Source organism: Podarcis vaucheri (assembly GCF_965113315.1).
Source record: "Podarcis vaucheri genome assembly, chromosome: 3".
In the NCBI taxonomy this organism is placed as follows: domain Eukaryota; kingdom Metazoa; phylum Chordata; class Lepidosauria; order Squamata; family Lacertidae; genus Podarcis; species Podarcis vaucheri.
The window spans coordinates 123752811-123779666 of NC_138761.1; the positions used below are offsets into that span (position 1 = coordinate 123752811).

Sequence of the window (26856 nt, forward strand, 5' to 3'; positions counted from 1 at the left end):
GATGCTTCAAGATATTTGAAAGTATATGTTAACATGAGAATACATGCAACCAGATTTGTTGATTGATCTCTATGCCCCAAGTGTCATAAGAACTCTGGGCCAGGTTTTATTTAAGAGATGCTCCAATGCTAGTTTCACGGGATTCGGCAGTATGGCAGGTAAAGGGGAACACAAGATTTGTGACAAAGCATGCACCAATTCCACCATTAGGCTATTCATCCCAAATACCCTTGCAGAACAGGGGTGTTTTAAGAAAGGCTCGCATTGCACACACAGGTAGGCTAAGCAAGCCAGGAGCTTGTGAGTCTTAGAAACGTGGCAGAGCACAGAGTTGGTGGGGCATGGGTGGTGTTGTAAGCCCAACAGCAGGAGTAAGGTCCAGGTCTTCCTGAGATGTTCCAGGGGGTAGCTGGAAGGTGAATTTCTGCAGGAGACTTGTGAAGAAGAGGAAGAGCTCCATTTTGGCAAGAGTCTCACCTACACATGCTCTCCGACCTGTAAGGACACACAGGCAGCAGAGAAACTGGCTTTAGGCAGTTGCTTAATAACATCCCAAATACTTTAAAGCCGACTAAAATGCAGAGATAAAATAACAGCTCACTGTGCCCATCTTAAAAGAATTAAGAACTCCCAATATAAGCCATCCTGCAATGCTAAAAACCAGGGGTGGGAAACCTTTCTCAGCCTGAGGGCCACATTCCCTGGTGAGCAACATTCCAGGGGCCGTACACCAATGGTGGCCATATCTAGTGGCAGAAATGGCCACAGCAATTGATGTGATTCTTACCTTTGCACAATAGGCTACATTCCAGGCATGTAAAAATCCCATTGACTAAGCACACACCATGGAACCAGGGAGAGGGCCTTCTCGGTAGTGGCGCCCTCCCTGTGGAACACCCTCCCACCAGATGTCAAAGAGAACAACAACTACCAGACTTTAAGAAGACAGCCCTGTTTAGGGAAGCTTTTAATGTTTGATGTATCACAATATTTTAATATTCTTTTGGAAGCCGCCCAGAGTGGCTGGGGAAGCCCAGACAGATGGGCGGGGTATAAATAATAAATTATTATTATTATTATTATTATTATTATTATTATTATTATGCAGGTATAAATAAAAGTAAAAAAAAGTTACCTGCGGAGAAAGGCATGAAAGCATCTCTCTTTACGAATTTTCCTTCAGAGTTAAGAAAATGCTCAGGATAGAATTTATGTGGTTTCTCCCATTGAGATTCATCGTGCAGCACAGAGGACAGCAATGGTATGATGTATGTCCCCTGCAAAGGCAAAGCAAGAGTCATTTTAAAATAAAGTGTATGCCTCTGGTACAATAAACATTTAGTGTAGGAGAAATGAGATTTGAGTTCATCTGAGAAATGTCTTTAGTTTGACAAACTTTAATGTATAAACCATGATCTCCCACTAGAAATGGTTTCTTTTCCAACCTTGTTCTCTTTCCCACTGAGATCTGTTTAACGGGTTGAAGCTGATGCATGACAGTTTCCAAAGGGTAGATTGCTTGCTTACAGTGCAATCCTATACAAGTCTGCACAGATGTCACCCACCCTGAAGTCCAAGGGGCTTACTCCCAGGAAAGCCTTAAAATATATTGTAACTAGTAGGCAGCAGTTCAATGATAAGGATCACCTTTGGAATGAAGTAGCCATTAAGGGTAACATCTGTAGCCGTGGCATGTGGCAGGTTGGTTGGGACGATATTGGCAAACCTCTGGATCTCATGGACCACGGCATCCGTATAAGGCATTTTTGTTCGGTGTTCAATCCTTGGCTGAGAAGATCCAACCACCTTTGCAATTTCTTCTTGGACCTTTACTGGGGGAAACAAAAGAAAAGAAAAGAAAAGAAAAGAAAAGAAAAGAAAAGAAAAGAAAAGAAAAGAAAAGCATTCATTTTTCTGCTCAGATTATCTCTTTGACTTAGTTCTCTTAGAAATCTCTGAAGCATAAAACTGCCACAAACTCGTTCTACAATTCCATAGGCTCACAAATTTAATCTCCAGAATTTAACAAATGTATTTTTAAGAAGGACAAACAAACAATTTTGACAATAACCTGATATACTGAGGGAGAGTTATGCATCCAGGATGATTATTAAAATATAACTGCTGGGAATATTCTGAAGTGGTATCTTTTACATATAAAGGTCAAAAACAAAGATTTGGGGATCCTTCGGACCCTGACAAATTCTGGACAAAATATAGGAAAGAGTTAGCTGGAGAAAGAGCATTTGAAGTGGAAGCTGGACAGGAAGAGGAAGATTCAACAGAGGTGGAGGTGAAAGAGAAATAAAAATGGAACAAGATAGCTTTGAGGATTCTAACTGGGAATGTAAATAAGAAAAATAATAAGACTAAATGAATAAAATTGGTCATGTTGTAAAGAAGTTAAACTTGGAAGTTATATGCCTCCAAGAAACAGGGAAACCATTAGCTTGGCAAATAAAGAAGAAAGAAGAAAAAACTGCATTGATAGAATAAATGTAGGAGGTAGTGTTGTGGAAAATCTGAAAAAAATAATAGATCAATTCGTGAGTTTTTATACAGCACCATATTAAGGCAAATGAGTTAAGGTAGAAGAAATGGGTAAATATTTAGAAGACAACAGACTGCTTAAGATACCAAAAGTTTAAATGTCATTTCTGAATAGAGCTGTAACAATGATGGAATTACAGCAAGTAATTTTACAGGCAAAATTAGGGAAGGCACCTGGACCTGATGGAGTTTCAGCATATATTATTAAAAAATTACAAGATTACCGAATGCAACCTTTAAAAGATATTATGACTATAACTTTGAATACAGAAGAGTTACCCAAATCCCCGAAGAGTGTATACATAACTTTGATTCATAAACAAAATAGAGATCCAAAGCTGGTTAAGAGCTATCGACCTATTTCGATGTTGGATAAGGATTATAGACTGTTTGCAGACATATTAGCTAATGGGTTGAAAACTGTATTAAAAGAGAAAGCATTTAGACTCCGAGAAAGCATTTGACAACGTCTCCTGGGACTTTATATGTTTAAGGCTTCGGAATATATGGTTTGTGGAGACAGTTTTATAAAAGGAGTTAAGGCAATATATACTGCTCCTTGAGTAAGTAATGTATTGACTGATAATTGTAAAATAACTAAAGGAAGTAGACATGGTTTCCCACTGTCACCTTCATTGTTTATAACAGTTTTAGAAGTTTTGGCACAAAGAATAAGATGTAATAAAAAAGAAGCGGAAATAAAAGCGGGAAAGAGAATTATAATATAATATAATATAATATAATATAATATAATATAATATAATATAATATAATATAATATAATATAATATATAGCTTTTGCAGATAATGTGGTGATATTTATTGAAGAACCAATAGAATCGATCCCAAAGGCATTGGAAAAGATTTTTTATTTATTTATTTAGAAATAGCAGGTCTTAAAATTAATAAAGATAAAACCAAACTCCTGATAAAAAATATGAATCATGAGAGTAAAAATAAATTACAATGTTTATCCATCTTAAAGAGTGAAAAAAAGTTTAAATATTTGGTTGTGTGGTTAAGAGCAAGAATATAAATTTGTATAAGGATAATTATTTAAAAACTTGGGAGGATATTAAAATAAAATTGCAAATATGCAGGAGAATGAAACTTTCATTACTTCAACCATTAAAATGAATGTATTACTGACAATATTCTTTTTGTTTTATTATTTGTTTATTTATTATTATTATTATTATTATTATTATTATTATTTAGTGAATGTATATACCACCCTATATCCAGAGGTTCACAGAATAAAATCAAAATATAAAACCACAAAATACATAATCAATATAAAAACAACCACCCAATAACCCCCCTACAAAAAGCCACATTTTAAAAGGTCATAGAATGCTTCAATCAATACCAGTGATCAGCACGACAAATTGTTTCAATAAATGGCAAAAATATATTTCTAAATATATCTGGCAAGGAAAAATAAGAATAAAACATAAAAAATTGACAGATGAAAGAGAAAGGAGGTTTTTTCCTGCTGCATATGAGATTCTATTATGAAGCACCTTGTCTATGCTGTTTGAGGGAATGATTGTTATTGAATAATCCACATATTTCAGATTGGGAAGCTCATAATAATATTTTTGGTTGGCACGCTTACTTGAGGTATGAAAATGTGAAAGTACATAAAGGTTTTACAAACCATATAATTAGGGGGGAAATGTATAGAGTATGGGATAAGTATAAAAACCTGTTGGAGACCAAAACACCACTATGGCTTTCACCTTTGGAGAATTTACCGGTAAATTATTTTTTTAAAAAGATTAATCAGAGATGTTAACAACATGGTTACAATATCATCCTTTGAATGAAGTATTTAAAAGGGATATGAAGCGGGGAGTTGGGGAACGAAAATCACAACTAGAAAGAGACCTGTTAAACTGTAATGTTTAAGTGATATCTAAAATGTATAAGATCTTATTGGAATGGGAGACGAAGGACAAACAAGTGAAATCTTCAATGATACACTGGGCAATAGATATTAATTATAATATAGAAATGGAGGCAAATGGGAAAGTTTATCAAATGTGGATATAAAATTTACAGAATGTTATTGTTTAAGAGACAACTATATGAAAATGTTACATAGATGGTACCTGACACCTAGTAAATTGGTTAAATGTATAAATCCAAACTGAATATGTGCTGGAAACGTAAAGAGAAAGAAGGTACTATTTTTCATATGTGGTCGGCTTGTAATAAGGTTAAAGTTTACTGGGAAATGATATATGATGAACTGAAAAAGATGTTTAAAAAACCATAAGCTTTTTATTTTTTGAAATTATGAGATCAGAACTACCTAGAAACTTATTTAGTATAGTATATTTAGAAATTTATTTATGTATGCAATTTATATAAATTTATACAAATTTATTTATTTATGTAACCATAGCTGCAAGATTGTTATTTGCTCAAAAATGAAATGATGAGGAGGTCCCACCCAGCAAGAGAAGAATGGATACAGAAATTAATGGACTACGCAGAAATGGCAAAACTTACTTGGAGAACAAGATTATTATTATTTTTAGAAAGCAATGGAAGTGGTTTATTGCGTATGTAATAATGATAGGGGTTACTCATGCGTAAGTTGCCGCCACTCCTGGCTAGATTGCCTGGTTAAACCTTTTCTCTCTGGACAGCCCTGCACTTCATGGCTGTTTCAGTCGCTAGCAGAATCCGTCAGTGGGCGTTTCTTAAACCTTTTCCAGCATAAAAGCTGTTTGACGCCAAGTCTCCTCCTACTCTCCCTGCGCGGAAGTCTTCTGCGCAGGGAGGGTGTGGGTAGCGGAGGACCCGTGCTCTCCCCGCTGGTGTCCGGTGAAGAGTCCTCTAGCCCTCTCGGCGATTCCCCCATCTGCCCCCCTTTGTCCCCGGTGTTGCGCTGATTTCCTTCCCCAGCTGATGAGCTGCCTCTCTCCCTGCTGGGCCCTTCTCCAGCATCACTTGGGAGCCTTGCCTCCGCCTCTGGCTCCGATGTCTGTTCCCTGACATCGTATTTACAAACAAAGTGTAAACATACTAAGACATTGGCAGGATTAATGTAAAAACCCGCAGTTACAATATATCTATTGGATATATACAGGAATATATATCTAAAATAATATGTTGAGATAATTTGGAGTATGCAGGAATATGAAATGAAATGTAAAGAACCACAGAAAGAGGGAGAAGGGAGTCCACGTTGAAATGTAAAACTTATGACTGAACAATCGTGTGTGTGTGTGTGTGTGTGTGTGTGTGTATGCAAATTATAAATATTTTATCTCTCTAATAGTTACATAAAAATTGAAATTAATCTCAGAATAATGGGAGCCAACCCAATGAAAAGCACTCACTCTGAATTTCAGGATGTTTCATCATTAGTAACAGTCCCCAGCACAGTGTGGTAGAAGTGGTCTCCATGCCAGCAGCAAATAAGTTGGCCACAACAGTTTTTAAGTTTTCGTTGTGGAAATATGCATTCGTCTTCTTCTTCTTCTCCTCCTGGGTTGCAAAGAGTATGAACTGATTAAAACAAATGTAGTGAGAAAATTTCATGTGCAAAGATAAAAATGAAGACCTGACTAGACCCGATGATCCACAGTATCATTGCACATCACCCCAGTCGCTAAGTAGTGAGAGATTCCAGGTTTTCCAGACTATGCCATCAGGATGATATAGGGTTCCTGCAGGAGGAGTGCTCGCCTCCAGGCCAGGAGAGGCGAGTCACCAGAGGATTGGGGCCGTCCTATGCCTCAGGGCAGATAAAAGCCGGCCAGCCCCAGTCCCAACTTGTGGGAGCAACATCGTTGGTTGCTAGTTCCTGCCTGGACCCTGCCCTGCTTTCCTGCCTGAACTCGTGACCTGCCCTGTCTCGCTGCTTGCCTGTTCCTGACTTCACCCAACTCCCTGCCCTGCACCCAGCTTCAGCTACTATGGACTGCCTCCATGTTGCGCCTTTGACCACGGACTGGACTTGGACCTTGCCTCTCGGGTAACCCATGGGACCAGCACATCAGGCCTGTATATCTGCTTTCACTCTTCAAACTCATCAGTAATTAGTTTAAGATTTTAGAAATAATTTCCAGCCTGTTATTTAGAACTCTGTCTTCACCCAACCACCTGTTTCCTTTTCTGGGTGCTAATTAATTGATAAGCAGAAACTCCAATTCATATTCATTTCCAGTCTTAGTAATGGTTAAAAGAACTGAAGCCCTAATTTAAGGCTGATTGGTCAGTGCATGGGCCAATGTTTTTTCCTTGCTCTGCGATGCCTCCCCACCCTCAAAGCTTCCTATCTCCTCCAGTGTGAAGAATGCCTTCTTCTGAGCACATGAGGCATTATCCCATCGTCCCTTGTATCAAAAGGGAGTCTGCCAACCAATATTTATGACTTGATTACCTCTCATCACTGCATAATTATCTATAATTACATGTTTTCTTGATCAGGGATTTTTTTTTCAGAAATGCTGGTGAGCACACAACCTTTGACTTGCAGAGGCAACTTCTGTAACACATTAACAATGGCTGACTATTGGGAAATGGTAGGAAGTATGCCATGTTGGTCCCTTCTGAAGTGAGACTTCCTGACTACAACTTATGCATTCACTTGCGAATATGCCCTTAAAACATGAATTGAAAATGTCAACGTTTATTCTGGGCCAACTTAAAAGACTCCGTTACCTCTTGCTGTCGGATAAGAAATGAGTCAATAAAGCTCCTCTGGTCATTTTCATCCAGATCTCTGAGGTGTTTTATGAAGGTGGCATTTATGAAGGCAAACAGCTCATTTCTGTTTTGGATGACAGTCTTACGAGCCCCCAGAAGAAAACCAAGAGCAGGAAACATGTTATAAAGCTGAAAGGATAAAAATGTGAAAAAAGAAAAAGAGACATTAGAAAAACTCAGTATTGTACTCTCAGCTGGGTCTCTCAGAGCATGATTTATGCGCAAGCCCAGAATAGTAGGCTATGGCAGTTCTCCTCTGGAGGTTCACCTTCAGAGAGGGAGATCTGCCCTTGGAGGCCCCTTCTGAGCCATCATGGAACCAACTATCACTTCTTCTTCCTTGTCCTTGGAGTCCCGATGGCAGTGAGGCCAGGAAGTGTGTTGTTACAGCTTGGTCTCTCCCACAAATGCAAGGCAACACTGGCTGTTAATTGCTAAAACAACAAACTAGGACAGAGCTCCTCTACTCATCGTCCTCCCCAGAAGATACAGTTGCCCAGACTGAGCTCCTCCCCCTTCCCCAGAATGGAAGCCCCCACCTTTTCTTCCGGTATCTTTCGCGCAGCTCTGCCACTTTTGAAATCCTACGAGATTTGGCAGAAAGTATTTCCTGCATTCCAATGTCTTGCCCACTATTGGAGTTCTCACACCTCTGTCTGTCCATTTGGTCAGAGCTCAGATTAAAGCTGCTTTCCCCCTCCTCTCTGCTTTCTGCTGTTAACTGTCCTCTCCCTGTGCCTGCTTCTCCTCCTGTCAGAATCTGAGCTTCGCTGACACGTGTTTGCAAAAGAGACTTTGTTGTAGTTATGAGATGACTGTCACTTGTTCTTCCTTGTCCTTGGAGTCCTGACTGCAATCAGGCCAGAAAGGGTTTGTGCAAAAGAGACTTTATTATAGTTACGGGATGCCGTATGAGTTTTCTAAATATTTCGAATCACCACCAGGTTTCTCACAATATCATTTTGAACAATATACAATAAACAGGTTGCCCTGCCCACTTTGCATACACCGTTATTAGAATCAACTGTTTGTTTGTTTTAAATGGAAAAAATAGATTACCGTGACTGAAGAGCTTCCGAAAAGCCGGATATTTTCATTGACCAACTTCAGAAGTCTTATGTATGTGGGATCTTCATAATCAAATCGCTTGTCTAGTAGTATGGCCACTATAATATTAGCAACAGCTGCATTCATAATTGTGGTGGTCTCAAATGGGTTTCCTATACATCAATATGACAGTTAAACAAAAATATTCCTTTAAAAATGTGGGATGAAAAACACATAGGAGTCAAGTACAACATTCCTAGAATGGACATGCTATGGGATGCTTTCTACCAGCCAGGAGAAAATTTCCTCTTTCCTCTGTTAATGCAAGTTGGGGGATATCATTAAACAATATATCCTCTCCTGCCTCCCTGAACATCCCCACAGAAATTCAAAGTATGGAAAGGGCATTGTTTTTAAGTCTGTTCTTTGTTGCCTTAAATCCCTACTGGCAGCTGTCTTATGTGTAGACCTCATTTAACAAATAAACTGATCCTAAGTGTTGCCGGATGTGGCCATAGCTGGGCTAAGAAATGCTTGGAAGTCACAGGAGTTATTGCAGTGCAATCTGCACATTACAGGGACAGACCAATTGCAGGGAACCCTGGGAGCTGTGCTTCTGGAATTTAGGAATATGTAACACAATAGTCTTGGCACCTTTAAACTATGGTAATGTAGCTATGCACCAGAGGAAAACACCAACCCACCTTCATAAGATTCAAATTTCTTTATCAGGACACTGCATTCCTCAACAATTCTGTCCTCTATGGTCCTCTTTCCCATTCCGTAGTCCCGTAATGTGCTTAAAGCAAACCGCCGCATCACTTTCCAGTTTTCACCATTAGACAGAATTACACCTGAAGAGACGGGAGGAAAGGTATCATGTTTGTATGGCCATTGAACAAAGAATCAATAAATTGTGTTCTGCATTTCTTCCATGGAACTGAGAATGGATCCCAGCTATTCTCCCATTCAGACTCAGACTTCTGAGCTTTTACAAAGTAGCTGGCAGCTGTGCCATCAGTGCATGACCTGAGAACACATTGAACAATATTTTCCCCTACTAAGTGTAGGATAGAGTAGAGGGTGGTTTGTACATGTCAGGCCAAGCAGAACTCAGCTTGTTATTTGTATTCCATTATGCCTTCTTAATTTATCCTCTCTCTGTAGGCTAGGCCAGAAAATGGCCAGTCAGTTTCCCCTTGGTGTGTGGCATTACTTTTCCATGTGACTATTATTCACAATCCTCCTGTCTCATTCTCCCCCACCTCTACAATATGACTCCCACCTCTACAATATGGAAGAAGGTGGGAATGGGAAAGGTTTGCTTTAACTGGTCTCCATTTTTGTTTCTTCAACAGAGCACCACTTATCCACTGAAAGTCAAGACCTGGTCCACTCTTTTTAACATTTTAGCTTGATCTGCAGAAATCCACAGGTGACACTTTTTGTGACACATTCTCAGCCTAATGCCTGCAGATACTCTGTCAGTGTCAAAGGCACTGAGGTGGGTTGAAAAATTCACAAGGATCTCCCCCACAAGAAACAATGGATTTCGAAGACTTGCTTTGCAAACACTCATCTTACAAACCATTTCTTGGGAACACATTGTGTTCACCTGGTGGGACCAGTGTGTGTTTGCAAGCATTACCAGTTCCAGTAGAAAGGGAGGTGCCTCACCAAAGCCTTGTGCAAGCTCTTGAAATAATGGAACGATGGGCCTGTCAGCAAATGCATCCGCCTGATTAACCAGAGCCTCCTTTACTGTCTCATATCCTGTCAACACCACAGTTTTCTGGGGTCCCATTTGGATGCTGAAGACAGGGCCATATTGCTTTGACAACTGGAATTCAACAGAAGAAAAATTGAGAAACAGAGTTCTGGCATACCCAAAGAATATATTAATGTACATCATCTCTGACAGAACCAAGACTGCATTAACAACCACCCAGTCTCAAATCTTCCATTCTTTTGCAAGGTGATTGAGTGGGTGGTTGCTGAACAACTCCAGGAATGTCTAGAGGATGCGGACTATTTGGATGCCTTCCATTTGGGATTCAAGCCTCATCATGAGACTGAAACTGCCTTGGTTGTGCTGCTCGATTATCTCCAGCCGGCTAAGGACAAAGGCGAAAGCTGTTTCGTAGTTCTGCTGAATCTCTCAGTGGCCTTTGATACCATCGACCATGACATCCTTCTGGACCGTCTAGAGGGGCTGGGATCTGGGGGCACTGTTATACAGTGGTTTTGCTCCTTCTTTCTGGACCGTGTCCAGAAAGTGGTGTTCAGGCCCCTGGGCTCTCACTTGTGGGGTATGTGGATAATAACCAGCTCTACCTCTCTTTTAAATAAAAACCATTGAAGGTGGTGAAGGTCCTGTGTGAGTGTCGGGGGGCGGTTGGAGGATGGATGGTGGCTGACAGATGGAGGTTGAATCCTGACAAGACAGAAGTACTGTTTTGGGGGGAGGGGGCAGGCAGGTGTGGAGGACTCCTGGTCCTGAATGGGGTAACTGTGCCTCTGAAGGACCAGATGTGCTGCCTGGGATTCATTTTGGACTCACAGCTGATCATGGAGGCGCAGGTCAATTCTGTGTCCAGGGCAGCTGTCTACCAGCTCCCTATCTGCCAGCAAACTGTCTTGCCAGAATGGTGCATGCTCTAGTTATCTCCTGCTTGTACTACTGCAATGTGCTCTATGTGGGACTACTTTTGAAGGTGACCCGGAAACTGCAACAAATCCAGAATGTGGTAGCTACACTGGTGACTGGGAGTGGCTGCTGAGACAATATACCACTGGTTCTGAAAGACCTACGTTGGCTCCCAGTACGTTTCCAAGCACTATTCAAAGTGTTGATGCTGACCTTTAAAGCCCTGAATGGCCTCGGTCCAGTATACCTGAAGGAGCGTCTACACCCCCACCGTTCAGCCTGGACACTCAGGTCCAGGGATCAGAGCCTTATGGTGGTTCCCTCACTGTGAGAAGTGAGGTTACAGGGGACCAGACAGAGCGCCTTCTCAGTAGTGGCACCTGCCCTGTGGAACGCCATCCTATCAGATGTCAGGGCAATAAACAACTATCTGATTTTTAGAAGACACCTGAAGGCAGTCCTTTTAAAGAAAGTTTTTAATGTTTGATGTTTTATCATGTTCTTAGTCTGTTGGGTGGCCGGGGAAACCCAGCCAGATGGGCAAAGTATAAATAATAAATTATTATTATTATTCAGTTGTGGCAGAACAAATATTTGCTAGGAATAATCAGAAAACCAGAACAAATTAGGCAGTTGCAAGGATAAAAGTGATTATACTTTTAATGGCACCTCTCAAATCTAGTTTAGAAAGATAGGCTGAAGGAGGAGGCTGGGCTAGGCAAGGTTTGTATTGGCACTTTTGAATCCTTGAAAATGGAGGCAGAGTCAAACGGGATTCGACACCAGACACCCCCAGACACCTTGTTCAAATTACCGATTATAAAATGCAACTAGGTCCTATGACTGGGAAAGTTAAGAGGTGGTTCTGTAGCACACAAAGGGGAGATGAGATTTATAGGCTCTAAAAGAACAAAATTGTAATGCATTATTGATGATGATGATGATGATGATGATGATGATGATGATGATAATAATAATAATTTTCTACTCCGCTCATCTGACTGGGCTGCCCCAGTACCCTTCAGCCTTGCCATGAGAAGCACTGGAATCTTTACCTTTAACATGGTTCTGTGAGGCCTCTTCAGATCCATGATGTGGAGATTCCCAATGAGAGGTAAAGGCCTTGGTCCTGGTGGAAGATTTTGGGAGCTCTTGTTCCAGAAAGTGCCCAGTTTCAAAACAAAGTAAACCATAAGGATAAAGAGGAACAACGCTGGAATCGGCTCCATCCAATCCATTTTGTTTCAGCAAGCAATTTTTTTTGCAGTGGGTATAATGAAAGCTACAGTGCAGTTTGGTCGAGGAAAATGTCCTGCAACTGCAGTGAGCAGCATATATATTATGCTAGGTACTGTCTCGAGCTAATCATTAAACCATTATTAAACTCTCTTGAACCTGGATGCAGATCTGTCACCCAGATTATGTGTAAAATTAATCTGTTATAAGGGGAGTAAAGGGCAGCAGTATGTTGAAATTCTTTGGAGTGATTATTGAACTGCATTCAGGGATGGATTTCTGAAAGTGCAGCAGTATGGACTTCTGGAGAGGCAAGATGGCAAGCGCCACAGCAGGATGGAGCCCCTGAGGACCACAAGCACCAATGGCGCTGCCTGGATGGTCCCAGCACTGCCACCATGGCTGCCGTCGCCACCACCATGATTGGGGGGTAACCAGGGTTTCCCAACACGACAACCAAGGAGGCTGCACAGAGCCCCAGCCCCCCCCAGTGGCCTCGACCATGCTTGGACTGGGAGCATCCCACCGATAGCTCAGCAGAGCCAGAGGAGTAGCAAGCTCAGGTGGTACCTGGTGTGGAATTTTTTGTGTCACCCCTCCATGACTCCCAAGCCTACAGCAAGCCAGGGGAAGGGGGGGGGAGCTTCACCAGTTTGCTGGGGCCGCTCGCTGTCAGCTTGGGATTCGTGGGTGGGGAGGGTGACAAAAAAATTTCCGCAACCCCCTTGCTCTGCTCCTGGCCCAATGCCCTGCACTGTAAGAGGTTCAAAATCCATTTTTAAATGTGCATGAAGTAAGAACTTTCTGGTGGTGAGATCTATTCCTCAGTGGAACAGTCTCCCTCGGAAGGGGGCGTACTCTCCTTCGTTGGAGGGTTTTGTGGAGAGGTTGGGTGGCCATCTGTCCTGGATGCTTTAGCGGAGATTCCTACATTGCAGGGGGTTGGGCTCGCTCAAGTTAGAGGAAACGTTCCAGCCTTGCATGCTCGCTTGGCCAGAGGCTGGGCTAAGGCAGGGAGCGGCTGGTGGGAGGGTCCTTCATCTGGAATTCCCCTGCAGAAACACCATCGAGCAGCTGAGGAATGGCTTTTAATGAGCGCCTCTCACCTGCTGATTATTGTGCAGAGTACTGTTTACATGGGTTGGATCAGCAGTAGCCCCCTACCCACTGTACAGGTAGACTGCACATGGCCAGGGGGCTCAGTCAGCTCCGACACTGCACCTAGCCTTGCCTGCCGGCCCTGATCCCAAATGGGGTGCAGCGCTCGGCCTGAATCGCGTGCATGTTGGGGGGCGAGGGCACAGCCACGGCTCCTCGCCCCCTCCCTCGGATCAAGACTTGTAGGGCGCCAACTTCATGCAACTAGCAGCAAAGAGTTCTCTGATAATTATTTTCAAAATAAATGCACATGTGTTACTCATATTTAGATATCTGTTTTGTTGGAGGGGTTTTTTTTCTTAGAGGTAGAGAATTCTCTGGGGTTTTGTTTTGAAATCGTGGAACATCCAGGCTTAAAAAGTGATAAGTGCATCTGCACTCTTAATCAAAAGCTCCAATTCAGATTGATATGGCATTATTTTATTAAAACTGTGAATTACTGTAATGAGAGAGAGAACTATCACAACCCTCTTATAGTTATCTGATTTCCATCTATGTCTGCACAGGATCCCTTCACTGTTCACCAACTATAATAGATATTCAGAAAAGGTTCAGTACAAAGCCGGTCCGCTGGCTGCTGCCTTATTCTAAGAAAAGAAGAGAAAAACCGTGGCAGGATCTCCCTGAATGAAGTCCCCTACTCTGCAGGAGCAGCAGTGGAAGAGTCATAACGTAGGAACAGAACAAAATTGAGGCCCGCAGATATCAAATCTACCTGGCAATGGGAGAACTACAAAAGAGCAAAGACCTTAGTTGTATTTGCAAAATTGCAGCCAAGCAGCGAATTGCCCTTTGGTTTTATTTCAGAAAACCACTACTATACGTCAACGCAAACGTACCATGGCTGGGAGGGGGGCACATTATTTCATTAAAGGCGAGGCCATGCATCAGAACAAAGCATTGCAAAGGCGTTTTTCTCCCCTGCTGGTGCAATCCCCAATGGTTGTAGCCAAAACTATTTGTTGCATCCATAAAAGAGACGAGCTCAAAACAGTGACTTTTCTTTTTGGTTTCTCTGGAATGTTAGAGAGAAGCCTGTTTTACAGGCGCGAGGGCCTGGTTCATGCTCTGTGTGTGCAGAAGAGGTAGGAAGGGGCGAGGGAAGGAGGCCGTCCACCAGCTGGCGGGTGGATGGGAGGGGGCACTTTTCGTGGCCCACCGACGCCCCTCCCTGGCCCGCCCCTTGCAGCCCAAGCAGGAAGGAAGCGAAGCACCAAGCGGGCAAGCAGGCGATCTGTGGAGCAAGGCCTGTCCTGGATGACGGGGCAACCCGCCCATGACTCCCAAGCCTACAGTGAGCCGGGGGAGGGGAAGCTTTGCTACTTTGCCAGCGGCCCCGACAGGCGTAGGCTTGGGAGTCGCGGGCAGGGATATGCATGCAGAGTGTCACCCTCCCTCAGGATGTCACCTGGTGTGGCCCACCCCCACTGCACCCCCTTGCTCAGCCCCTGAGCAGAGCTCCAAGGCCTGGGGGCCTCTGGAGCCAAACAGAAAAATACCAAAGACCTCCATATAAAAACCTGGCCACCCAAAGGCTAACGCTGTCTCAAAGACTTCTTCAAAAACAACAAAGCTACAGTGCAGTTTGGTCAACAACAGTGTCTACCAACTGCAATGAACAGCCCATATATTGTATTACATAATGTTTCTAGCGAATCATTAACCATCCCTCTGATTTTTTTTCTTCACAACTATTCAATGCTGTACATTGGATGATATGCCTTTCAGTTTAATGTTTACTCAAGTGGGTGGTGCTTACCGTATTTTTCGCCCCATAAGACGCACTTTTTCCCCTCCAAAAATGAAGGGGAAATCGAGGTGCGTCTTATGGGGCAAATGCCTGCAAGCCTCGCGCACCCCGCAGGAGGTCCCACCGGGTGCGCGAGGCTTGGGGCGGCAGCCTGTCGCCCGAAGCACAGGGAGGCCTTGGGAGGGCTCCCCCTGCTTCGGGCGAGTGTCTGCAAGCCTCGCGCACCCGGCAGGAGGTCCCACCGGGTGCGCGAGGCTGAGCTCAGCACGCCCCAAGCTTCTAGGTGTGCGCGAGCAGTCCGCTGCCGCCCCAAGCCTCGCGCACCCGGTGGGACCTCCTGCCGGGTGCGCGAGGCTTGGGGCGGCAGCGGACTGCTTCCGCGCACCTAGAAGCTTGGGGCGCGCTGAGCTCAGCTCGCACCCAAGCTTCTAGGTGCGCGCGAGCGGTCCGCTGCCGCCCCAAGCCTTGCGCACCCGGTGGGACCTCCTTCTAGGAGGTCTAGAAGCTTGGGGCGCGCTGAGCTCAGCACGCCCCAAGCTTCTAGGTGCGTGCGAGCAGTCCGCTGCCGCCCCAAGCCTCGCGCACCCGGTGGGACCTCCTGCCGGGTGCGCGAGGCTTGGGGCGGCAGCGGACTGCTTGCGCGCACCTAGAAGCTTGGGGCGCGCTGAGCTCAGCACGCCCCAAGCTCCTGGTGTAGCGCAGCGATCCGCTAGCCCTCGGAGAGCCCCGCGGCTCCACCAAGGCTAGCGGACTGCTTGCGCGCACCTAGAAGCTTGGGGCGCGTTGAGCTCAGCACGCCCCAAGCTCCTGGTGTAGCGCAGCGATCCGCTAGCCCTGGGAGAGCCCGGCGGCTCTCCCAAGCCTAGCGGACTGCTTGCCGGCACGCAGAAGCTTGGGGCGCGCTGATCTCAGCTCGCCCCAAGCTTCTGGATTAGCGCAGGGGTCCGCTAGCCCTGGGAGAGGCGCCCGGCTCTCCCACGCTAGCGGAGACCTTGCCGGCACGCAGAAGCTTGGGGCGCGCTGAGCTCCGCACGCCTCAAGCTCCTGGTGTAGCGCAGCGCACCTGGGGGGGAAATAAAATTTTTTTCCTTTATTTCCCCCCCAAAAATCTAGGTGCGTCTTATGGGCCGGTGCGTCTTATGGGGCGAAAAATACGGTACTTGCACAAACTAATGCTTTCCAGAACAGATTAAAAGGCTCTTGAAGGCAGTGAACAAGGAAGGACAATAACTAAGCAGTACATCCTCTCATAGTGGCTAAATCCATTCCTACAAAGGTTATGGGGCCCAGTGAAGACTAAATTCAAAGTATTTTAGTGGATATGGCTGGATTTTCTTAAGAGAGAAGATTCAAACCAAATATTTTTTCTATTTCTTGGTGATCACATGGTGACTTCCACTGACACCAATGTGAATGGGATTAGCTCCCTCTTCCCTCTCAGAGCAGAAGCTAGGCAGAGAAGGTTTTGAGTTTTTCCTCTTGTGGAGATTGAAGTTTTGATTTTGAATTTGACACATTTCCACCATTTTCATTTTTCATATGACCAGTCAGAATTTGATTGATGAGGGAAGCCTTAAGCTAAGCCAGACTCTCAGAGAAAGTTCATTCAGATACAGAGAGAAGATGGAAGATGGTTGTTTTATTCCAGGGATAACCAACAGATTGATCAGGATCGACTGATCAATACCCGAGAGGTTCTGGTCGATTGCTGGCTCCTTTTCCTTTGTTTTTGCCTCAGAGCAGCTGGCCCATCCCCCTATCCCCGCCCACCATATTCAGCTGATCACTGGAACAGAAGACGGAGTTTTCGCTGTGAGGCAAATTGTTTCCATAGCGATCTTTTGGTGAATGACTAATCCCCTCTCCCTCTTACTATAGTCTGACATTTCCCCCTTAATAACGGAGATTTTCTCCATAAAAAAGACTCAACAAGCTTGGCCTTAACCCCTAAAATGGAACTTTCCTCTCTAAAAGAAGCTCAACAACTTTGGCTTCCAGTCCCCATCCCCCCCGTGAGTAGATTGCAGTCTCGTGGGAGTTGGATGTCCCTGTTCTAAGCCAGAAGCAGAAAGTCACAGAATTAATTGGTAGCAAGGAGATGCCAGAAGCAAACCCAGTTGCCAGATCTATTATTACAGACTTTTTAAAGAACCTGGAGGAAACAAAGCCATTGCCTGACATCCACAAATACAGTTCAGAATCAGAATACATTGCAGCCACAGATGTTAGCATACCCAACTTCATCAACCATTCCTCGTAAGGCATGGTTCCAGACCTTTTATCGTCTTGGTCACAATTATCTGCACATCTACTTGGGAATATTATGCTTCACGATCTTTGAAAGTATATGTTAACATGGGAATACATGCAACCAGATTTGTTGATTGATCTCTATGCCTCAAGCGTCATAAGAACTCAGGGCCAGGTTTTATTTAAGAGATGCTCCAATGCTAGTTTCACGGGATTTGGCAGTATGGCAGGTAAAGGGGAACACAAGATTTGTGACAAAGCATTCACCAATTCCACCGCTAGGCTACTCAACCCAAATACCCTTGCAGAAAAGGGGTGTTTTAAGAAAGGCTCGCATTGCACACACAGGTAGGCTAAGCAAGCCAGGAGCTTGTGAGTCTTAGAAACGTGGCAGAGCACAGAGTTGGTGGGGCATGGGTGGTGTTGTAAACCCAACAGCAGGAGTAAGGTCCAGGTCGTCTTGAGATGTTCCAGGGGGTGGCTGGAAGGTGAATCTCTGCAGGAGACTTGTGAAGAAGAGGAAGAGCTCCATTTTGGCAAGAGTCTCACCTATACATGCTCTCCAACCTGTAAGGACACACAGGCAGCAGAGAAACTGGGTTTAGGCAGTTGCTCAATAGCATCATCCCAAATACATTAAAGCAGACTAAAATGCAGAGATAAAATAACAGCTCATGGTGCCCATCTTAAAAGAATTATGAGCTCCCAATATGAGCCATCCTGCAATGCTGAAAACCAGGGGTGGGAAACCTTTCTCAGCCTGAGGGCCACATTCCCTGGTGAGCAACATTCCAGGGGCCGCACACCAATGGTGGCCAGATCTAGTGGCAGAAATGGCCACAGTGATGTGATTCTTACCTTTGCACAATAGGCTACATTCCAGGCATGTAAAAATCCCATTGACTAAGCACACACTATGCAGGTATACACAAAAGTAAAAAAATTACCTGCAGAGAAAGGCATGAAAGCATCTCTCTTTACGAATTTTCCTTCAGAGTTGAGAAAATGCTCAGGATAGAATTTATGTGGTTTCTCCCATTGAGATTCATCGTGCAGCACAGAGGACAGCAATGGTATGATGAATGTCCCCTGCAAAGGCAAAGCAAGAGTCATTTTAATATAAAGCATATGCCTCTGGTACAATAAATATTTAGTGTAGGAGAGATGAGATTTGTGTTCATCTGAGAAATGTCTTTAGTTTGACAAACATTAATGTATAAACCATGATCTTCCACTAGAAGTGGTTTCTTTTCCAACCTTGTGCTCCTTTTCACTGAGATCTGTTTAATGGGTTGAAGCTGATGCCTGACAGCTTCTGATGGGTAGATTGCATGCTTACAATGCAATCCTATACAAGTCTGCACAGATGTCACCCACACTGAAGTCCAAGGGGCTTACTCCCAGGAAAGCCTTAAAATGTATTGTAAATAGTGGGCAGCAGTTCAATGAAAAGGATCACCTTTGGAATGAAGTAGCCATTAAGGGTGACATCTGTAGCCGTGGCATGTGCCATGTTGGTTGGGACGATATTGGAAAACCTCAGGATCTCATGGACCACGGCATCCGTATAAGGCATTTTTGTTCGGTGTTCAATCCTTGGCTGAGAAGATCCAACAACCTTTGCAATTTCTTCTTGGACCTTTACTGGGGAAACAAGAAAAGGAAAGGAAAGGAAAGGAAAAGAAAAAAAGCATTAATTTTTCTGCTCAGATTATGTCTTTGACTTAGGTCTCTTAAAATTAATCTCTGAAGCATAAAACTGCCACAAACTCGTTCTACAATTCCATAGGCTCACAAATTTAATCTCTAGAATTTAACAAATGTATTTTTAAGAAGGACAAACAAACAATTTAGACAATAACCTGATATACTGAGGGAGAGATATACATCCAGGATGATTATTAAAATATCACTGCTGGGAATATTCTGAAGTGGTATCTTTTACATATAAATGTCAAAAACAAAGATTTGGGGATCCTTCGGACCCTGACAAATTCTGGACAAAATATGGGAAAGAGTTAGCTGGAGAAAGAGCATTTGAACTGGAAGCTGGACAGGAAGAGGAAGATTCAACAGAGGTAGAGGCAAAAGACAAACAAATAGGGAATATACTCACATATTTAGTCTCTAGAATGTGACACAGGTATTTTTTAAACAGGAAAAACATTTTAGCCAATAACCTGATATACTGATGTAGGGAATTTCATCCAGGATGATTATTAAAATATCACCGCTGGGAATATCCTGAAGTGGTATCTTTTACATATAATGGTAAAAACTATGGCGACGAAGAGGCAAAGCTGCCACGAGTGCCAAGAAAAACAAACTAGGAGCCCGGCACACTTCCCTTTGCACAGCTCTGCGGCCTGTCCCGTGCTCATGCAAAAGTCCTTCCGGCCTCTGCCTCTTGCCGTTAGCAGAGAAAACACAGTGGTGAAGCAATGCAGCATGTGGGTAATAAATCAGACACAAAGGCGTTCCTTATCTTCTTGCCTTTAATCATGAGGTTTAACAGCGTAACTTCTTTTTTTTTTATAGAAATTTTTATTGGTTTTTCACATTTTATATAGACAAATACAAACACAAAAACAGACAAAAAAGGCAAAAAACATGTATAATTTCAGATAATCTCATTTTCCTAACCTTACTCCTTCTGACTTCCCCCCACCCCCTCCCTTGCATCCCTATTCCCAAAATTATGTCAGCAAATTGGCATTTCTCCTCTTATACATCATAATATTAGTCCTTATATATATATATGTCAGGGGTTCAGGAGCAGAGACGCAGAGAAGGGAGGAAACAGAGAGCGAGGGGGAGGAATCCGAAGGGAGAATGAGTGATGATGACGACCCGAGATCTCCAAGCCTAAGCAGTGAGTCAGAGGACTCCCAAAAGGGAGCCCCAGTGAGCAGAGCAAGGGGGGGATCCGGGGGGACACCCCAGGAGGAAGGGAACAGAGGGGATTCAGAGAGCAGCAGCTGGAAGTCGGGACCCACGCTCAAGACTGAGAGCAGCAGGGAGGAAGGTAGCCAGACATCGGGTGCCGGAGGCTGTCAGCAGGAGGGAGGGCACGCGTCAGGGGTGGTCACGCCCTCCTCAGAGAGCGAGGCGACGGTTAAGAGGAAGGTAGGGAGTTGGGCGCGCGCGCCAAGTTCAAATGCAGAGGAAACTGGCGCAGCAAGCAGCCCGGAGAGGGAGCCGGGTCCCAAAGCCCGCCGAAAGGAGGAGGAAGGAAGTGGGGGGTCTTCAGCGTCGGAAGAGTCTAGGAGGGAGGAGACTAGGAGAAGCAGTGGGACCCAGAGACGCAGGGAGAGGCGCAGGAGGTGGAGCAAGGCTAGGGTATTAAGCTGGTGCACAGGGGGCGGAGAGTCAGACGAGACTTCGCCGACCTAGAATGGAAGGTGTAGAGCTGCACGCTGCAGTTCAGAAATGAAACGTGTAATTCAATAAAGACTCTTATAAAGTGAACGTTGGCTAGCGTGGTCCTGTGTGAGCTGGGACCTGGTGGCAGCTCTGACAGTAAGTCTCGTCTCTCCTTACAAAGAAGTTCCAGACGCCTGAAACACCGCAGCGGGAGAAGACGCAGCGAGGGGTGAAGAGGGGTGTCTGGACTCAAGCTCACAAAATCGGCAGGCATGACGGCAGAACAGCGAATCGCTACTCTGCAAGAAGCAGTGACACAATTAAACACAGAGATATTAGCATCCCGAAAGAGAGAGGAGGAAGCAGCGCTCGCCTACAGAGATCTCCAAGCCAGGTTTGAAGCGTTTGCCAAGCAGGTACAAACGGGACCCAAGCCGGAGGGAGTTGGGTTGGCAAGGAGATCAGGCGGTCTTGTGCAGCATTTTGATGGGAACCTGCAACAGTACCCCAATTTTCGAGCAGATGTACTGTGTGCACTGCAACTGCTGGCAAAGGACTTTAGAGATGAGGAAGAGAAGGTGGGGTTTATCCTATCCCATTTGCATGGAGACGCTAAAGCTTGGCTGCGCAATTTGTGGAGGGATAAGGATCCAGCGCTTCGAAGTGCGGATGCCTTCATCAAAGCGATGGATGCATGCTTTTTATCTAGCATAGATGTGGATCTTGCGCGACGGGAGATACATGGACTTAAACAAGGCAGGGCCACGGTCCGACAGTACCACGCACGCTTTTTCGCACTCGTCAGCGCCTTAGAATGGGACCGAGATTCGCCTCCAGTAAGAGATCTCTTCTGGGAGGGTCTCAGCAACCCAGTTAAGGACGAAATTGCGAGAGGGGAGAGACCCAAGAGCACGCAGGAGGTGGTCCAGAGGGCGCTATCTGCGGGAGTGCGGCTAGAAGAACGCCCATGGGCCAGGGAGGAGGGGCGTAGTGGGCGCGAAGCAGCGAGAAGTTTTTCCTTCGTTCCCAGAGAAGCAGCGCGTGCGCAATCCACGCCTCCGCCAGGAGGGGGAGCAGAACCTATGGAGGTGGGAGGTGCCAGGGCTCAGTCAGCAACCAGAGCCCTAGCACCAGGAGCAGGCAAATCTAAGACTCCTAGAGGGACCCGGAAGTGCTACATCTGCGAAAGTCCGCAACACTTGGCGAAAGAGTGTCCCCAGAGGAGCCTGAAGCACACTGCAGCCGCTGCTAAAGTGGAGACAGCTACACAGCACAAAGAACCTCTGCAGGGAAACGACGATGTCTGGCTGGAGACGGAAGTACTGGGGCCCAGCCAGACGTATCAGTGAAGCAGTCCCCAGAGATCTTGCAACCCACAGACCCCCTCCCGCCCAAACCGGTAGTGCAACTGACCGCATCGCTCCAGCTGCCCAATGGACTCACAATAGACGTCCCGATCACTGTGGACTCTGGGAGTAATGCAGATTTTATGGCGCAGGATTTTGTGAAGCGACACGCTATACAGCTACTGCCTGCCACTCTGCCCCTGCAAGTCGTCACGGTGGATGGGAGAGAGTTACTAGGGGGGCAAGTGGTGCAGCAAACGCCGCCAATGGTGATGCGATTGGGTAACCACAGAGAAGTCATCAGCTTTAATGTCACTCAGTTGTCGGACACTCCCATCGTCTTGGGCATGAGCTGGCTGGACAGGCACAGTCCGACGCTGGCGTGGTACCAGCGACAGCTGATCTTCGGTTCTTCTTATTGCGCTGAACACTGCATTATACCCAGAAGGGAGGGGGAGGAGGAAGAATCGCAACTACAGTTGGGGACGCTACACACAGTTCCCCACAAATACGCGGACTTTTTGGAGGTCTTCTGCGAGAAGGAGGCGGACAAGCTACCCCCTCACCGGCCATATGACTGCAAGATTGACCTCCTGCCAGGGGCGACGCTGCCTAAGGGGAGGCTATACTCCATGTCTGAGGACGAAATGCAGGAACTCAAACAGTTCATTGATCATAATCTGGAGCGTGGCTTCATCAGAGAGTCCAAGGCAGTGGGGGGCAGTCCCGTTTTCTTCGTGAAAAAGAAAGACACGCCCCAAAAAAGACTCGTTGTGGACTACCGCCTCTTGAACCAGATGACCAAGCCGTCTGATTACCCCATGCCCAGGATTGACGACCTCCTCGCGACGGTGCGCAAGGGACGCGTGTTCACCAAGTTGTTTTTTTTTTTATAATCATATTTATTAAAATTTCCAATAATAACAGAATAGGAAAATAAGAAAGATAAAGGAAAGAAAGAAAAAGAGAAACTAACTTAGACCCTTCTTTTCATAACCTTCTTTCTGGGACTTCCTCCTTCCCCTCCCGATTGTATTCCCCTTTATCTAAGTTGGTTCCACAAGTTCTCATCCCCAATTAAACCTAATATATTATACTCATAAACCAATTTAAATTTACACCATCTTAGCATCACTCCTCGTCTTATAATAGAACAAAATTTTCCCCAAGATCCGCTCTCATTTCTTCCACGAGTTCCCCCTTTCTAAAAAAAAAGAAAAAACAGAAACGTAAAATATCAAAGTTATAAAGAATATAAGATAGAAAGTATAAAGAAATTCAAAAAGTTGGTTACAAAGCCTTTGGATTCTAAGGTTCCCCCTCCCTTCCCCGGTTTTGATTCCCCATGTCCATTTGTCTGTATGTTGTCGGCCTGGAGATCTTAAGTCCACAGCCAAATTTATCTCAATCCATCATGCTGTTTTCTTCGGATTTGATTGTCTTAATGATGTTTAACGTCGAAAATCCAATCTAATAGAGGCCTTTAATTTTCTTTAATCTTTTGTTGCTCCTCCCATTATTCTTTCCGTGTCGTATTCAGTCATCTACTCTTTTATTTCTTGGTTTCTCAGGTTTCTGTCTTGTTCAGCTGTCAAAACATTCTTGTTCCAAAATTTAACGTCTCTACAGAGGTTTGTTATTCAGGGACACAGACTTACGTCCAGTTCCTTTCTTGCTTCAATAGAAGATTCTATTGTGTTATAGTCACCTCTGTAGACAAAATAATATTTCAGTTCTGCAGCTTTCCCAGGAGATAAGACCTTTACACATCCCAGAGTAGTTTTCCACATACGACACTTGTAATGTCCCGAATCCCCTCTAGAGGGATTACAATAACTTTGTATCCTCTAATCCAAAAGTCAATTTGTTGTTTCTTTTTCCCGACAGTTTATATCCATATTTATATCAAATTGTAACAAAATTAACCAGCAAAGAACTTGTAGCAAAGTCCTCTTTATAATTTCCAGTTTTGACAGCTCCTTTGACAGCTGTCAAAATCTCCATCTCTCTTCGCCAGGCTGTCCGAATCGCCCCGGTTCCCAGGGGGGGGGGTTGCTTTTTCCTCACCCTCGACTCCTCTCCTCCAGCACAGTTCTTATAATTCACATCGTGGAGTTGGTAATTTTTATCATCAATAAGCTTCTGAATAGATCTTGGTTTCTCAGTCCTTGTTTTAGCATGTTTACAATCAGGGAGGGGACTGACTTCCTTTTTTGGATCCCCTCCCGTTCGTGCCAAATCCGGAAAAAATTTTCTTTTTTCCTCCTTTTAAACCCGGTTGCCCAATTACTCACGGGTTGTTGATCAATTGTCCGAATTTCCTTTGGAAGAAGCCAGCGCTCTCCGCCGAATGGCATGCGGCTGCGCCCGGCAGGGGAAGCGGAGGACTCAAAGCACCACGCTACTCCCCGGCGCCCGATCCGTAGCCTTTAAAAAGGCTCTTTCACAAGCCGGGAGAGCGATAACGGTGCCAGCCGAGTCACCATGTCCACGGGATCCGTTCCCGTGGTTTCTAAGGGTCCCCGCGTCGCCGGCGCGGTAGGACCCAGCCCCTGCCGAGCAGACTCCCTCCGGAGCTCGGAGGGAGTCCGCCATTCGGCGATGGCGCCAACCCGGAAGTCCCGCGTGTTCACCAAGTTGGACCTACGAGGGGCGTACAATCTCATCCGCATACGGGAGGGCGATGAGTGGAAAACGGCCATGTTCACGCCCCTGGGCACCTACGAGTACAGAGTTATGCCCTTTGGATTACAAAATGGCTCTCACTGTTTTCAAGCTTTCATGCATCACGTATTGGCGGGGCTCCTCTACAAGAAGTGCGTCTGCTTCCTGGATGACATCCTGATATTCTCTGAATCGCAGCAAGCTCACGACCAAGACGTGAGGGAGGTGCTGAGGAGGTTGCAACAACATAGACTGTACGCCAAGCTAGAGAAGTGCCAGTTCGACACGACGGAGGTAGATTTCCTGGGATACAAGTTGTCGGACAAGGGACTAGCCATGGACAGCACCAAGGTTCGCGCGGTGTTGGATTGGAAGAGCCCGCGAAACCGGAAGGAGGTACAGCGGTTTGTCGGCTTTGCCAACTTCTATCGCAAATTTATCAAGGGGTTCGCGATGCAGACGGCGGCCATTACGGACACGCTCAGCTCCAAGAAAAAGAAATTCATCTGGACAGAGCAGGCGGAGCAGTCCTTTCAAGCGCTCAAGCGTCTCTTCGCGTCGGAAAAGCAACTGCTGCATATTGACCCCAGTAAACCGTTGAGGGTAGAGACAGACGCGTCAGACAGAGCCGTGGGAGCCGTCCTGCTGCAGCGAGACCCGCAGGGGGTCTGGAGGCCGGGAGCGTTCTACTCCAGGAAGCTCAGCAAGTCGGAGCAGAACTACACCATCTGGGACAGGGAGTTGCTGGCCATTCATGCAGCGTTCAAGGCGTGGAGGCATTTCCTGATCGGCGCCAAGCATACAGTGCAGGTTTGCACGGACCACAAAAATCTGGAGCACTGGCGCACGGCGCAGTTCCTGAACCAGAGGCAGATACGTTGGGCAGAGTTCTTTGCGGACTTCGATTTCCGGATAGAGTACGTCCCAGGAGACACCAACATCATGGCGGATGCACTGTCCCGGAAACCGCAATACCTAGAAGAGGTGACGCCAGCGGCGGCCATGCACATCTTCGCACCGACGGCGTGGGCGTGTGCCTCAGCTACGGTAGACCTGGATGCGGTGCGGCGTGCGTTGCGGGACGACTCATTCGCGCAAGAGAAGATGGCAGAAGTGCACAGAGGCACGGCTAACACAGACGAGTTCCAGGTGCGGGACGGCTTGCTCCTCCATAAAGGGGCCGTCTATGTGCCTGGAGACGAACTTCGAGCCAAGGTACTGCAACAGTTGCACGACGCGCCCACGGCCGGTCACTTTGGCACAGAAAAAACGGTGGAATTAGTCGCGAGAGACTTCTGGTGGCCCAGGCTGAGAGGGGAGGTCGCGGACTACGTCGCGAGGTGCGACACCTGCCAGAGGGCCAAGCCGGTACACAGACCGCCGGCGGGACTGTTAGAACCGCTGCAAACGCCGTTTGAACCGTGGGAGAGGGTGGCCCTAGACTTTGTCACGGATTTACCCAGCTCGAGGGGCAAGACAGCTGTACTAGTGGTGGTGGACTTGTTCACCAAGATGGCACATTTCATTCCGTGTGCGAAGGTGGCCACGGCGGAACAAACCGCCAAACTGTTCATAGATCACGTGTTCAAAGTGCATGGTCTGCCGCGGTCTATACTGTCCGACCGCGGACGCCAGTTCATCTCGAATTTCTGGCAGAAGTTGATGGGTTTTCTAAATGTCAAGGTCAATCTGGCATCGGCAAGACACCCGCAGACCAACGGGCAAGCAGAGAGGGTCAATGCCATCATGCAGCAGTACCTGAGATGCTATGCCAATCAACAGCCTGCGACGTGGGTGGATTACCTGCCGCTCGCCGAGTTCGCTTACAACAACACGAAGCACGTGTCCACAGGGGTGACGCCGTTCTTCGCCAACAATGGGAGGAATCCCAGAACCTTCCCGGGACTGGAGAGAGTGGGGGAAGGAGAACCACAGACGGCAGACGCGTTCGCGTCAGAGTTGCAGGCGGTCCACGATCAACTCAGACGGCAGCTGGAGCTAGCTAAGCACGCCTACAAGGTGCAAGCTGACAAGCACAGGCGGGTTGGCGAAGAGATCCACGTAGGAGACTGGGTCTGGTTGGCAGCCCACGCAGTGCCGACCAGGTCACTAGCCAAGAA

General features: G+C 46.0%; 2 protein-coding genes across 2 annotated transcripts in view; both read right to left on the reverse strand.

Moving 5' to 3' along the window:
- Positions 1 to 54: 54 nt before the first annotated feature.
- LOC309528768 (cytochrome P450 2K1-like) lies at positions 55 to 12292 on the reverse strand. The gene is made up of 9 exons (XM_082216405.1): positions 12025 to 12292; positions 10000 to 10162; positions 9027 to 9176; positions 8335 to 8495; positions 7231 to 7404; positions 5904 to 6051; positions 1648 to 1832; positions 1136 to 1277; positions 55 to 495 (listed from the first exon to the last, which is right to left on the reverse strand). The coding sequence occupies exons 1-9, from the start codon at positions 12205 to 12207 to the stop codon at positions 308 to 310; spliced, it is 1494 nt and encodes a 497-aa protein (XP_082072531.1). The 5' UTR covers positions 12208 to 12292; the 3' UTR covers positions 55 to 307.
- A 5197-nt stretch (positions 12293 to 17489) lies between these two features.
- Positions 17490 to 26856, reverse strand: part of LOC309528837 (cytochrome P450 2K1-like) — a 29879-nt gene continuing 20512 nt past the window's right edge. Inside the window, exons 7-9 of the mRNA XM_082216560.1 lie at positions 18823 to 19007; positions 18311 to 18452; positions 17490 to 17930 (exon numbers count right to left, since the gene is read on the reverse strand). Coding sequence (XP_082072686.1) covers positions 17743 to 17930; positions 18311 to 18452; positions 18823 to 19007 — 515 coding nt within the window. The 3' untranslated portion in view covers positions 17490 to 17742. The remainder of the gene's footprint in view (positions 17931 to 18310; positions 18453 to 18822; positions 19008 to 26856) is intronic.

What these genes read in the sequence shown, in the direction of transcription:
- LOC309528768 (XM_082216405.1), bottom strand. Translation starts at nt 12,207, where the DNA reads ATGGATTGGATGGAGCCGATTCCAGCGTTGTTCCTCTTTATCCTTATG. An exon ending in TTCTTATCCGACAGCAAGAG is followed by an intron (nt 6,052 to 7,230) that starts GTAACGGAGTCT and finishes TTTGCAACCCAG; the next exon opens with GAGGAGAAGAAGAAGAAGAC. An exon ending in ATGGCTACTTCATTCCAAAG is followed by an intron (nt 1,278 to 1,647) that starts GTGATCCTTATC and finishes TTGCCTTTGCAG; the next exon opens with GGGACATACATCATACCATT.